The sequence below is a fragment of the Corythoichthys intestinalis genome, chromosome 15 (assembly GCF_030265065.1).
Source record: "Corythoichthys intestinalis isolate RoL2023-P3 chromosome 15, ASM3026506v1, whole genome shotgun sequence".
Taxonomy (NCBI): domain Eukaryota; kingdom Metazoa; phylum Chordata; class Actinopteri; order Syngnathiformes; family Syngnathidae; genus Corythoichthys; species Corythoichthys intestinalis.
In genome coordinates, this window is record NC_080409.1 from 17,562,013 (window position 1) to 17,575,629 (window position 13,617).

General features: G+C 38.5%; 1 protein-coding gene across 2 annotated transcripts in view; it reads right to left on the minus strand.

Annotated features, from left to right (window-relative positions):
* Positions 1 to 1,022: 1,022 nt before the first annotated feature.
* dlgap2a (discs, large (Drosophila) homolog-associated protein 2a) overlaps positions 1,023 to 13,617 on the minus strand; it is a 290,006-nt gene continuing 277,411 nt past the window's right edge. For both annotated transcript variants that reach the window (XM_057860276.1, XM_057860278.1), the window contains 2 exons: positions 8,693 to 8,845; positions 1,023 to 7,191 (listed from right to left, as the gene is read on the minus strand). In XM_057860276.1, the coding sequence (XP_057716259.1) occupies positions 6,985 to 7,191; positions 8,693 to 8,845 (360 nt within the window). In that variant the 3' untranslated portion in view covers positions 1,023 to 6,984. The remainder of the gene's footprint in view (positions 7,192 to 8,692; positions 8,846 to 13,617) is intronic.

A 13,617-nucleotide genomic window follows, 5' to 3' on the forward strand; every position in this document is an offset into this window, starting at 1 on the left:
ATTTGAATACTGTATATCTTCAAACCTATCATCTTTTAAACAAACCTATTTATACACGTTGAAGTCACAAAACCCCTCCGGGGTGCTACAGTGATGTCAAATTTCCTGAAGAAATAGATATTAGGTTGGCATCATCATGTAAAATAAAAAAAGTGGAGTTTCCAAAATCATTTAACCCGTAATTTTTTATAATAGTTTGATGACCTTGCAGCCAACAGTATCCATGCCAGCTACTACTGAAAGAAAAGATAAAATGAGTACTTCTGGTTAACCAGCAGGGGGCGAGATTACATTATGTGTTTGCAATCCGAACTCAACACTCAAGTGAAAAATTTTTTTGCAGGGTATTCTCTTTCTTGTCTCAGAACCACGGCATGAATTTGAAATACTACATTTAACACTTTCGGCTTTTAATACCACTGTGCAGTTTATGCCTGTATAATGTGGAAAAATATGACTAAAAAAATCTTATTTTATTGGCTGCCATTGGCGGCGATAGATGTCCAGAGTCACGATCGCCTTCCCAGTCAAATTGGATTGGACATATATCACCGTCAATGGGTGAAGCATGATTACTCAATGCCAGCTATTCCAGTTTAAATGGATTTGATCCCTGTCACTGTCAATGCCAGTGAATGAGCTCATCTATTTTTATTATCATTATAATAATTATTATTTTTTTAAGCTGAGACAAAAGAAGCCAGAGGGAACATTTTATTCTACTCACGTCCATGATGTAAATGCCAAGCAGTCACTCTGTATCTCAGCAAGCAGCAGGACTACTGAAAATAAAACATTTAGTCCCAGTTTCCGTTCACTTACTGCACTTTTGCAGGCAATGTGGAACATTTGTCATGAATAATAAAAAGAGAAATTGTTAACTACGAGCAAAACGTCCTGCCCTACCATCGCACGTGTTGCTAAAGTGTAGGCCTATTAGTTTTACTATTATTAACATATCACTGAATAAGCATGAGCAGACAGCATTTGAAAGTTTTTACTCCAAAAATTTAATTGCGAGGATTATTTACAATGGATAATGACAGCGATGACCAAATTACTTAAGAGGTCAAATCCTTCAGCAGGTCTTATCATTAAAAAAACAAAATCAAATTAAGAAATACATATATTAAATGAAACATTTGATCAAAATAAAACAAATGTAGGCTACATCTGTATGTGGACTTAAATAAATAAAATAAAAAAGAAATAAATAGTATAAAATAGTTTACATTCAGAATCAGTATGCATGCCATCACATTAGTTTAAAAAAATACTCACGGGAAAAAAAACAATAGAACATAAGCAATAACAGAAAATAGTCATGTTTCAGTGAAGCTTATTATATACTATATATCTCTATGTATATATATATTTCTTTACAAATAATGAACATTTGGCATTATATTCATCCCTACTATAGTCATGATATACATAAGATGAAAATAGCTTTCTCTAAACAACTACCCCCCAACACGCACATTTTGAATTGTAATCATAGATTTATTTCACAAATTCAAGGAAATCTTGAAGTTTCTGTTCTGACGTTTTATATATAAAATGTCCCTTCATACGTATATCTCACATTTGGTTCTTGGGTTTCAAGCGGAACAATCCAGTGGTAATGGTGAGGCTGCTGATGAAATATTGAAAATAGTATGGCGGATGCGTTAATGTAGCAGAGTTGATTTGTTAATGGAAAACTGCTAAAAGTGTGGCTAAGTAACATTTTTACAGTGTGTTGGATAAGTGAAAAAAGATGGCACTTGTAGCAGATTGCTGCCCTCACGGTATTTTAATGCGACACTATAATTTCTGCCCCTGGTGTTTCTGCAAGGCTACGGTGGCTGACTTGCTATTAATTCATCATCACTCCAGTGACTTCCTGCCAAGGGGGATCTTTTCCACTTCTCCCTGCGTCACATGACCACCATGTTAACTTCCATCAAACCGCCACGTGCTCAAATCTGGCAAGTTCTGCACTATTTCCAACCATAGAAAGGAAAATAAAAATCACAATAGAGGTCAACAGCGAAGGCCAAGATTTAGCAATGCATTCATCAACACCAGCTTTTGGAGGGCCCTATGAGGCTGTTTGTTTGATCTCACCAAGGACCCACAATCTTACATAAGCTGCTTTGCCTAGTGAAAAGCAGACTGAAAATACGCAGCACAGCGAACAGAGATCCTCACATAACACAGCCCCGCAGCTACACAACGGCACATAACGCCAGCAGTTTGGGGCCCCGACGTGGAGCTCACATCTCCTCTAAGCCAGCACATGTCAGGCCGGGTCTGTCTCTCTCCCGTCTGCCTGCCTCGGCGCGAACAGCAGGGAAATCTCAGCTTCTGCCAAATGGTCCATATCACGTCAGCACGCTCGCTCTGTCAAACTGTTTTAACAGTCTTTCAAGTGATGAGTAGATATGTTTCACGTATCTGGTTTGAACTAGTGTTACTAGTGATACAATTTTTGGCTCTTGACACACGATTCCAACACCCGACTGTGTGGTATCAATTGATACAGATACTCTATCGATACCACATATAAAAAAATAAATAATAATACTAAATTACTTCATACTCACTTGACTGAAAAGTCATTGCTATCTTGGTCAGACACTGCTCAAGTCAATGTTTGCTATTGACAGCACTTGACGTCCGATCCATTTTAAGTGGAAGGAGTTAACATTCCTCCTGTTTAAATGGATTGGCCATCTAGTATTGATAGACTAATTGATGGGAGGGTGCATTTTGGCCAGAGGAAGAACAGATTTCATTTTTTAACCTATTGGTTGTTATTGACAGCGCTAGACATCCAATCAGTTTAAGGTGGGAGGGAAATTGATTGGACGGCTACTAGTGATGAACACAATTGGTTATCACCTTGGGAAGGGCGACAAGTGCTCCCTTTTTTGTGACTCTGTACGTAGCTGGCGGCTGTCTTTGGAAACTAGATCTTGAAAAGTACATATTACACGGCATCGGAACGTTATTTCTTAGTACTGTACTCCTAGATACCGATGTCATTTTACTGCAGTATCGGTGCCAACATTAATAATAATTCTTTAATGTTGATATTTAAAAAAAAAAAAGAGAAAAAAAAGAGTGGTATTCTTACCAATAAAGTAGGCCTCTATCATTTATATTCTAGTTTACAGGGATGCAAAACCAAAATTCACACTGCTTGTACGCCTATGCAGTACAGTACTGAATCACATTAGTCTGTGTATATGTACCTAATGTATTGTGGCTGGTGTGTATGTGGGTTATATTTCATAAAAGTCCTTATCTCAGTTTCAAGGAAGCGCTGATGCATAATGTGCGTCGCGTGTGGGATGTGCGACAGTCACTGGAGGGTAGTGGGAGTGAAATAAAGTCAACACAGACACTGACCTCATATTCACCTTCTTTTTGCCTCCGTCAGCACAGCAGCGCTCAAATAAACCAAAATGTGTACCCCTGCTATTTTCTTACGTGTATAGCCCATGATACATCATCAGAAACTTTGCAAGTTTTGTGGATGAGAAGTTATAGTTATTCTCATTGGACATGTCCAGAAAGGTGGAGAAGTACTACCACATTTGAAGATCAACACCAAAAGCCTGAACAAAGACTATGTCAGTTTGACTGAAGCTGTCAGATGTATTGATGCGATAATATGCTTACAGTGGTATGAAAAAGTATCTGAACCTTTTGGAATTTCTCACATTTCTGCATAAAATCACCATCAAAAGTGATCTGATCTTTGGTAAATCACACAGATGAAAAAAGTTATCTAAAACCACCAAGACATTTATAGGTTTTCAAATTTTAATGAGGCTAGTATGCAAACAATGACAGGGGGGGGGGAATAAGTAATTGAACCATCATATTTAATATTTTGTGGCCCCCCTTTGGCAGCAATAACTTCAACCAGACGCTTCCTGTAGCTGCAGATCAGTCTGGGACATGGATCAGGACAAATCTTAGCCCATACCTCTCTACAAAACTGCTGTAGTTCAGTCAGATTCCTGGGATCTCTGGCATTAATCGTTGTGTTTAGATCATGCCACAGCACCTCAATGGGGTTCAAGTCTGGATTTTGACTTGGCTACTCCAGAACATGTATTTTGTTCTTCTGAAACCATTCTGAAGTTGATTTACTTCTGTATTTGGTCTTGTTGCAGCATCGCTCCTCTTTTTAGCTTCATCTGTCTGACAGACGGCATCAGGTTTTCCTGCAAAACATCCTGATAAACTTTTGAATTCATTCTTCCATTAATGATTGCAAGTTGTCGAGGCCCTGAGGCAGTAAAACATCCCAAAATCATCATCCTCCCTCCACCATGCTTCACGGTGGGGATAAGGTGTTGATGTTGGTGAGCTGTTCCGTTTTTTCCTCCACACATGACGTTGTGTGTTACTCCCAAACAATTTAACTTTGGTTTTATTAGTCCACAAAACTTTTTGCCAAAACTTCTGTGGAGTGTCCAAGTGCCTTTTTGCGAACATTATACGAGCAACATTTTTTTTTTTTTTAAGACTGCAGTGGCTTCTTGAACACCATTCTTGGCCATGGTTATACACATAGTTGATTTGTGCACAGAGATATTGGACTGTGCCAGTGATTTCTGTAAGTCTTTAGCAGACACGCTAGGATTATTTTTTTTACCTCTGAGTATTCTGCGCTGAGCTCTTGGCGTTACCTTCGGTGGACAGCCACTCCCTGGGAGAGAAGCAACAGTGCCAAACTCTCTCCATTTGTAGACAACTTTTCTGACTGTCGATTGATAAACATCCAGACTTTTAGAGATGGTTTTGTATCCTTTCCCAGCTTTATACTAATCAACAATCCTTGATCGCTGGTCTTCAGACAGCTCTTCTGGCCGAGCCATGATGCACATCAGACAATGCTTCTCATCAAGACCATTCTTACCAGGTGGGTTTTATAGTGGGCAGCGTAGCTTTAAACCACTTATCAGTGATTAGGCACACACCTGACTTAAAATGTTTGGTAAAAATTGGTTTCAATTGCTCTTTAACTCTCCTTAGGCAGAGGGTTCACTTACTTATTTTTTCGCCTTCTGTCATTGTTTGCATGCTATCCTCATTAAAATATGAAACCAATAAATGTTTGGGTGGTTTTAGGTAAAACAGACACTGTATTTTCATCTGTGTGATTTTGACAAGGATCAGATCACATTTGATTGTGATTTTATGCAGAAATGTGAAAAAATTCCAAAAGGTTCAGATACTTTTTCATACCACTGCCTTATTTAAGGGCAATGCAGAATACTAAAGTGTGTGTTTTTTGTTGTTGTTTGGCTTATTTAGCTATGTAATGGGGCAAACTGATTTAGTACATCTCAGTTTGATACAGTAAATTTCTATTGAAACAACAATAACCACCACCACACTGTTACACAAGTTCTTCGACAGTGTCAGTCAAATTGAGCATGATTGTTTTGGGCAAATTCTAATATTGCATTTTATTGATTTTTTTTTTGTGTCGGTGAACCTTTTGCTTAAATAAGTCTCATAACTAATTTTCCCTCTATAGTACCTTTGAGTGAAATATCATTCAAATGTGAGGTTTTATGTTCTAACATGCAAACTTGAAAAGATGATAGAGCATGTAAAAGTAACTAATTATCAAGAGAATATAAATATACGTACTATGTTGGATATTTGCAGAGGTGGGTCGAGTAGCCAAAAATGTTACTCAAGTAGGAGTAGTGTTAAAGATGGTGAAAACAATACTCAAGTAATGATTAATATTATGAGTAACTGCTTACGATGTCTTATTTTTTTTTTAAACAATGTTATTTTTTTTCTCAGCACAAAGTTATCTATATGAACTGTTATTATTATACTTTGAAGAACAAGAAGAAAGACTATATGTTACTACCCACCTCTGGATTTTTTGTCAACAACCTGGCAACCACAACCTTTCATCGTGTGCGCAAAGATATGCTCTATATATCTCTTGACATGGTGGAGCATCTAAGATGGAAAATGAATCAAACTACTAAAAGGACAACACACCAGTCATTTTCTCTAACATGACATACTCAGTTGTACAATAGCTGAACATGATGAGCTCAGAAAATGATGAGCTCAGCACTGTGGATTGTGTTAAAACTAATTAAATCTGGTTTCGTGTGTGTTAAAGCCATTTTTATGTTGTGAATGAAATTCACTGTATATTTAGAGGGGATGTGAGCTATGGATGTGGTGGAACATTACACAAAATCTATTGTCTCATAATGAGAAAATAAAAACAAAACAAACACAGTTGTTAACTTCAGTTGTGTACAGTACAATTCCCTTCATAAACTCAATTGTAATAAGTGCATTAGTGCAGTCCACAGGTTTTGATCTAAGGATACACACGCACACACAGTTTTTTTTTTATCCCCACTACTGCATTGATGTTATGCAAAAATGTTGGCACAATATTTTTAGTTTCAAGTCAATGCCAATATTTGATAGTTAGCAACAGGAACAGCAGATGGAAGAGGTGTTTAAAATGTGCATTTCCAACATGGCCCAGTCTCTTGATTGAGGTATTTCAAACATTGGCACTTTTCACAATTCACATTAAGTTTGGAAAATTAGTTACTGAAAAATTCAAAGAGTTGGAAATTTCCTTAATTTGTTTGAAACAAGTCTTCTTTTGTAGCACAAAGGCCTGGTTGCTAATAGGCTTGTCAAAGCTACATTTATAAAATGGCACTTTGCAAATGTTGGAAAAACACAGAAAAAAACGAACATGCAATATGTCGGATGAGAGTTTGGTAACCGAAACACCAGTGAGACAACTAGTCAACCCGTGTCCGATAACTTCAGGACGAGAGGCACATCCTACAGGCCGATGGCGTTGGCGAGGGGCTCTGAGGATGGCTTTAAGATATCGTGTACATAAATAAAGGAGGCGAGAATAGAAGTCTAGAAAAGAAGGCTAGCTGAGGAGGGAGACAAGTCTCCCCTAAACCTAACTTCTCAAAGTCGAGTCTGTGCCTCGGGAATATAGATCTCGATGCTGTCCGCTCGTTCTGAGGCAGAGTTCTGCCGAAAGGAGGCCGCCCGCTTGGCTGCCATGAGACGTTGACGAGCCTCTTGCCGGTGCCTGTCAGGGAGGTCCAAGGATTTCTCCCTTGTCACCAGACTCTTCTGTCGACTTGTCTTCTTTGGTAATGGCGCTGGAGGCTTCGGAATATAAAAACAAACAACAGTAATTAGGTGCTACTTTGAGTACGTGTTCTTTGTCTGGATCAAAGAGACACTCAAATGCGGAAATTATTTTTTCCTTTTCCACTCCAGTGATTAGTTTAACACAATCTCTTACCTAAAGTGTTGCTCAGTCATTAGTAAACAATCATCACAAGAGAAAACTGTACTCACCATTAGTCTTGCTATTCAATATCAATTCCACAATTCCAAACTGACAGCAGAAATGGAGATCTTATTCATATTTTCTCAAGTGATTTTACAATGGGAACCACATTCCTTGGTTCTCAATAAATGGCGATAGAAAGTTACACATGCAATTCTGAGCCATGAACTCTGAATCCATGTCAAATATTTAACTGGACTTTGGGTTCTTGTTTCATGCATTTTGCTCTGATTGTGCCTAATTTGATCATTGACCTTGGTTTATGCAGTATTTTTTCCCCTAAGTATAGTAAATCTTTGAGTCATTTTGTGCCATAACTTCAAAACAATTAAAAAAAAAAAGGAAATACAGTGGTACCTCTACATACGACGTTAATTTGTTCAAGGACCTTGTTTGTAACTCGTGGTTTTCCAATATGAGTACATTATAATTCCATTAATTCGTTCCACAGCCAGAAAACCTACACTTAATCCTTAATAAATACCGCTAGTACTATTGCAAATGGCAATTACACATGGTAAAACAAATTATAAATAAAAATTGGAATAATAATTTCTGTAATAATGTAATCAATCGGGTTCTCATGTGGCGGACGTGTTTTGCGTGCTGTACCTGAACGCACCGCGTGTGTGACGTCACAGAGTATGAAAGGTGCAGCTGAGATTTTACTTTCTCTTTTAACGTTCTGTTGTTGCTGGTGTCAAGTGTGGCAGACAGTAGGCGTGTTGTGTTGCACAAGTTCTGAAATAAATGATTAAAAACCTGACGGAGCTGGTGATCTCTTTGGCGATGGTACCACAATAATAATTATTATAATAAATCTCTTTTTTAAAATCTATTTTTCTATTATTTCCATCTTCATTTTAATGGTAAGCGTCACCTTTTTCCTTTTTTTTCACCACCTGCACTAACCTTCTTGGAACCTGTGTTGATTTCTCTCGCAAGAAAATTCGCCATGCGTCCGTCTTGTGACAAAATAAAGAAACTGCGGCGCTGTCATAAATGTTCGTATTTTGATCATGTCGTCGGATGTAGAAACAAATGGCGAGTCAAATTTTCACGTCGGATATTGAAAAGATCATGTGTCGAAGCGATTGTATGTCGAGGTACCATTGAACATTAGTAACAGTTCTTTTGTTGTGCGGTGTTACCTTGACTTTGAACACAACTGTGCAAACCAGTTTACACTGTACTGTACTCTACACTATAACTTAAAAACGTGGATGCAGAGCATGTTTAAAAAAAAAAAAAAAAAAAAAAAAAAGTAGACTTCCAAAACACTCTTTATGTCTGGAGCTAAGATTGAAAGTTTACCTTCTTCTCTGGGCTATCCACTGGCCTCCAGTTGTTGCTCTTGATCTGTTGCAACTGGTCAAATTTCAAGGTGACGTCATCAACAGAGAGCTGTAGCAGGTCCCAGAAGCCTGCCAGGTCCTGTGAGGTAGGCCGCGGCATGGCGCTGGGGTCCTACAGGACATAGTGAGGACAAGGTGACTATGTGCCAGTGGTCCAGTTAACATCTTTACGATGCTTTGCAATGGAGGAAGGATGTAATTTCATCTCCCTTGTTCAACTACCATTAGTTTTCCTCATCCGCAGGCTCTGATAGAGGTGGATAGGCATAATAAATATTTTTCAGTTATTCTAAACTTGTAACATAATAGGATTCAAAACACACAATATATATTTTTTTATCAATATACTACCCAAACTGAAATTTAAGAGGTGCAGAATAATGTATACTTTTTTGGGCAAAGGTTCATTTCAAGACAAGGCACTTTCATTAATACAGCACATTTCATACACATGGAAATTAACATGCTTCACACAATAAAAAGTACCTTTAAAAGCATATTAAGGAAGCAAACACATTTAAGCACAAAAGGCAGGATTTTAAGTTTACAACAATGTAAAAAAAAAAAAAAAAAAAGTGTAAGTAAAAGATTTAATGATTTAAAAATAAAACTTCGTCAAATGTAAGCATGAGTGAAAAGAAGTTTTTATCCTGGATTTTTTTTTTTTTTTTTTTTTTTTTAAACGTGTCCTATTCATCTGTTTGTCACGAAGAATCGAAGTCTAAGTGTCCGGTTGGTCTGAACAGTTTTAATGTTTCACATTGAGAGTATGACTTACTCCCACCCTTCAACATGTCTCTTTTATTATGACAAAGCAGCGAACAAGAAGGGTTATGGGGGAACAGAAGAAAAGAAACACAAGAGAAGAAAGAACAGAAACACAACAACAAGAAATACATTGAATGCCTACACTATTAATATGTTGGTGCTATCGTTAGCTAGATGTATTTCCGGTTGACACCATGAAGGGGGGCATGTTGACCAGGGAAAGAAGGGGAGGGTGGTGGGGAAGTCTATAAGCTAAGTGATTGGGAGGGGTAGAGTGTACACATATCAGCTTTGTGATTTAGAACACAGTAATCGTGTGAATCTCTTGTGAGTGTAAGCTTGTTGGCAACCGACCCTATGCCGGACCTGGACTTAAAAATGTTCAAAGCTGTGCCTGACTTCACCTCTGTTAGCATTTAATTCCACCTGTGTGCAGCCTAACAACTAAATGCTTTTTCTTCATGTTGGCTTTGAACTCTGGGCTCAACTATGAATGAATGAATTTATTGTCATAGTCATCATCATCATCATAATCATTGACAGTTTCAAATTTTTCCGAAAGAAAGACTATGACAGACAAAGTAAAGACGGGAAAAAGCAAATGCTTATCGATACCCGTCCCCCAGCAGCCCGGGACGCACAGTCAAGACTGTTTGTGTTACAGTCCAGTTATTATGTTGTTTTTTTTTTTTTTTTTTTTTTTTTTTTTTTTAACTCACATATCATTCAAAACTCATTGATTGCCATGGAATTTCACATATTGTCAATTTGAGTGGGTTCATTGTATCAGTTGATGTCCAAGTTGGTGTAGGGAGGGATGGCAGACTAGAGTCTACCTGCAGGCCTGTTCCCTCTTGATGTGTTCTCTAATTCACATTTGTTAATTTCTGCTGCCCACATACTGGTAGGATAAATATCCCTCATTATCTCACTGATTGATAAAGTAGTACATCTGGCTGACATCGGTGTAGGCAGCATGAAGCGCCAATTCTACTCAACCCCGAACCTGATAAGTGGTATTTCAATGAATAGGTTAATCTCTCATAACTATTGCCCAACTTGTATATGTGTACATCCATTATCTCTCATGTATGTTTCCCCCCAATGCATTTAGGTCAAATATAGATTTCCTGTAGATGGAGTGAACAGATTGTTATTTTTGTTGCTTTCAATTGAATCAATGAGTTTCAGGAGGGTTGATTGATTGTGTGTGTTGATAAGTGTGTGCATTGCAGTTTTGTAAATAACACAGTCCTTCTCAAATAGTGGGGCGCAAAGCGATGCCAATGGAGGGCATGTGACCACAGGGAACATAGTTTTTTGCCATACTAGAATAAAATATAATTGCACATCCACTCAGTGGGTAGCAGTGGTGCTCTCGTTTTCAGAGTGTGCATAGTATTTTTGAACCAAACAAGAGTGCACAGCAAAAAGCAGGAGATATGAAGAGCTAAAATGATGAAATCTGATTAAACTTATGTAGTGTTTGGATTCTCTTTTAATACAGTGGGAGACAAGGACAGACTGTGTCCAAAAATTATGGCAGCGGACAGCATGAGGCCAAATCAATTAGATGTCACTTAAAGACATTACACCCCAATAACATTGATAAGCTGCTTGATTGTTTTCAGCGAAAACTTGCCGAATATTAACAACAATCTTCCTGCTTTCTGAGTGTTACGTCAGTAAACCAGCGAGCACTGTTAGCATCATGTAGGTGGCATACCAAGTTGCTAAGTGTAAAATAACACCACACCATAGCAAAGGAGCTTTTACTGCCTGCAGCAAAAATAAAAACTGTCCCTCTGTCCAATCACAATGCCGTTTTTTGTTCTATTAATTTTTTTTTTTTTTTTTTTTCGGTCAAATTATTTGGCACATTGTACTCTGAGTTAATGTTGCTCATCAAATTAAATTTATTATTGTTTATTGATTTTATTTAATTTTATTTCTTAGTATCAAATGGTCAAAAAATCAGCATGAATGTGAATTTAAAAAAAAAATAATTGCAGCAAATTGATGTGCTTCAAATCTTTTCTTTTACAAACAAAACAATGTTAATAAAGTTATACTTTATTGTAAGTTGATCTATTTTACTTTTTTCCTTAATATTAACAAGGGCACAATGTTATGCAGAGATGTACTTATAATTTTACAGACAAATGATACTATTTACAGTGGCGGCAGAGAGTTGAGGTTGGGGGCGCGAAAGCTTTACCTCTTCCTGAAGGAGGGCGTAACAGAAAATAATTGATAAGCACTGAACTAACAGTTGCACATACAAACAATGTGTGTAAAATGGATTCAAATGACTTAAGTTACTAGGCAGCTTAGACAGGTATCATCATCAGATAAAAAGCTTTTCTTAACCTTTGTCACTGGTATTTTATTTTCTAAAAGTGAGTTAAATGTTAGCATTCAGTTGGCATGATTGCTTGTGGCAACAGACATTCTTCAAAAGAAGTAAGGCTTTTGTTTTCATATAAGAAAGATCCCTAAAAAACCCAAAATGAAAAAGATTGATTGAAAACGTTGCCAGGTAGACAGATGGCAGAGTACTTACTATATAGCTTTCACTTCGGCAAGCCAAGATGATCATATTGCATCTGATAGCATGCCAAACCCAATTACAGTGGAACTGTTTGCATCCTTTTTTCCTCCAGTAAGCTAACCTGTTTTATATGAGGGAAAACAAACTCCCTTTTTCCTTTTTGGGGGTGTTCTCTCTAGTACTCCAAGATGCCACAAGGTGGCCACAGCCCTTGTTTAAATAGTAAATGTTCTTGAAGAAGTATACAGTGGAACCTCCACTCAGTGCTGTCAACAGACTTGCAGGGGGCCGGGGACAAGAGATCATTATAGGGCCCCCTCACCCCACCCCTGCCACTGGCCTGTCATGACAACATGCGCAGTACTTTAACACTTTGAAATCCATGACAGTGTAAATTTTCAAATTATTTAATTTGAGATTGACAGTTAAATTTTAACAGACCGTAATGTGATGTGACACAAAATAAACAATTTCCATCTATTGTCCCATGTAGGCTACAATACAATACAACTGAGAGTGCTGTGCCTGCTTGCTAAGCAATAAAACAGTACAACTAAACATCCTGTGCCTGCCCCCTCCACATCCCTGGGGTTATCAAGCCCTCAAACAGTGATGTGCCTAGATTTTTTGACAGCAAAGTTATTTATAACATCAGTGAAATCCAGTTTTTGAGCAAGCTCACGCTCAATGTAGAGCATAGTTTTACTTGCATCCCCAAGGGGCCGCTATCCCCTACAATATGACCGGCTTTACCAATTTGGCGCAGACGAAGACGTGGGCAAGCCTAAGGGGGTGAGATAGGAATTGAGAGTTGTTGCGCGGTAGCGCAACAGAGTGGCTGTGAGTTCCCCCATTGTTAACAAAAGTTTCAGCAAAAAGCCATCCGTGTCTCTGCGTTTTTATGCACATCGCCACCTTCCTGAAGGAAGACCCGGACGAACTGATGACAAACGAGCCATCCACCCGTCCACTAGCCTGGTAAACCAGACTCACCGCTGTTCCAGCTATTGAGTCTGGCCACCATTCAGCGGATAAAATTTCCAGGGCAGAGCAAGCCATAGCAAACAGACAGCGGAGTGGACCAATCAGCGACTGGCGGACGTGACGTTAGTAGAGCGACGAGGGACTTGTGTGCGTAAGTAGACATACAAAGAGAGCGAAGTTTATTCAACATGGCTAGCGCGAGACAGACTGTTGTCAATGACTTGTGTTGATGTGTTTTTGGTAATTTAAAACTGATTGTACCGTGGATTGGAACATATTCTCGGCTCTCCTGTTCGCCATCTGTGTTGTTGTGGAGACGACTTCCGACGCGAAAGAGTGACGTTACTCGTTAAGAACACGTCATGCAAATAAACGAATCTGATTGGACGGTTGATTTTGTGCTTGGTTGAGAGGCCGTTAATGGGCTGGGTCCCAGACTATTCTCACAGTGTTTGAAAAATATAGGGAGAACAGTCTGGCCGTGCCAGGCAACCCGTCCACTCCACACTATGGTGCGGAGTTGAGAGCAACGCAACTTACCATAAAGTGCAGTTTAGTGACAATGGCTAGGTTGTTAAGCC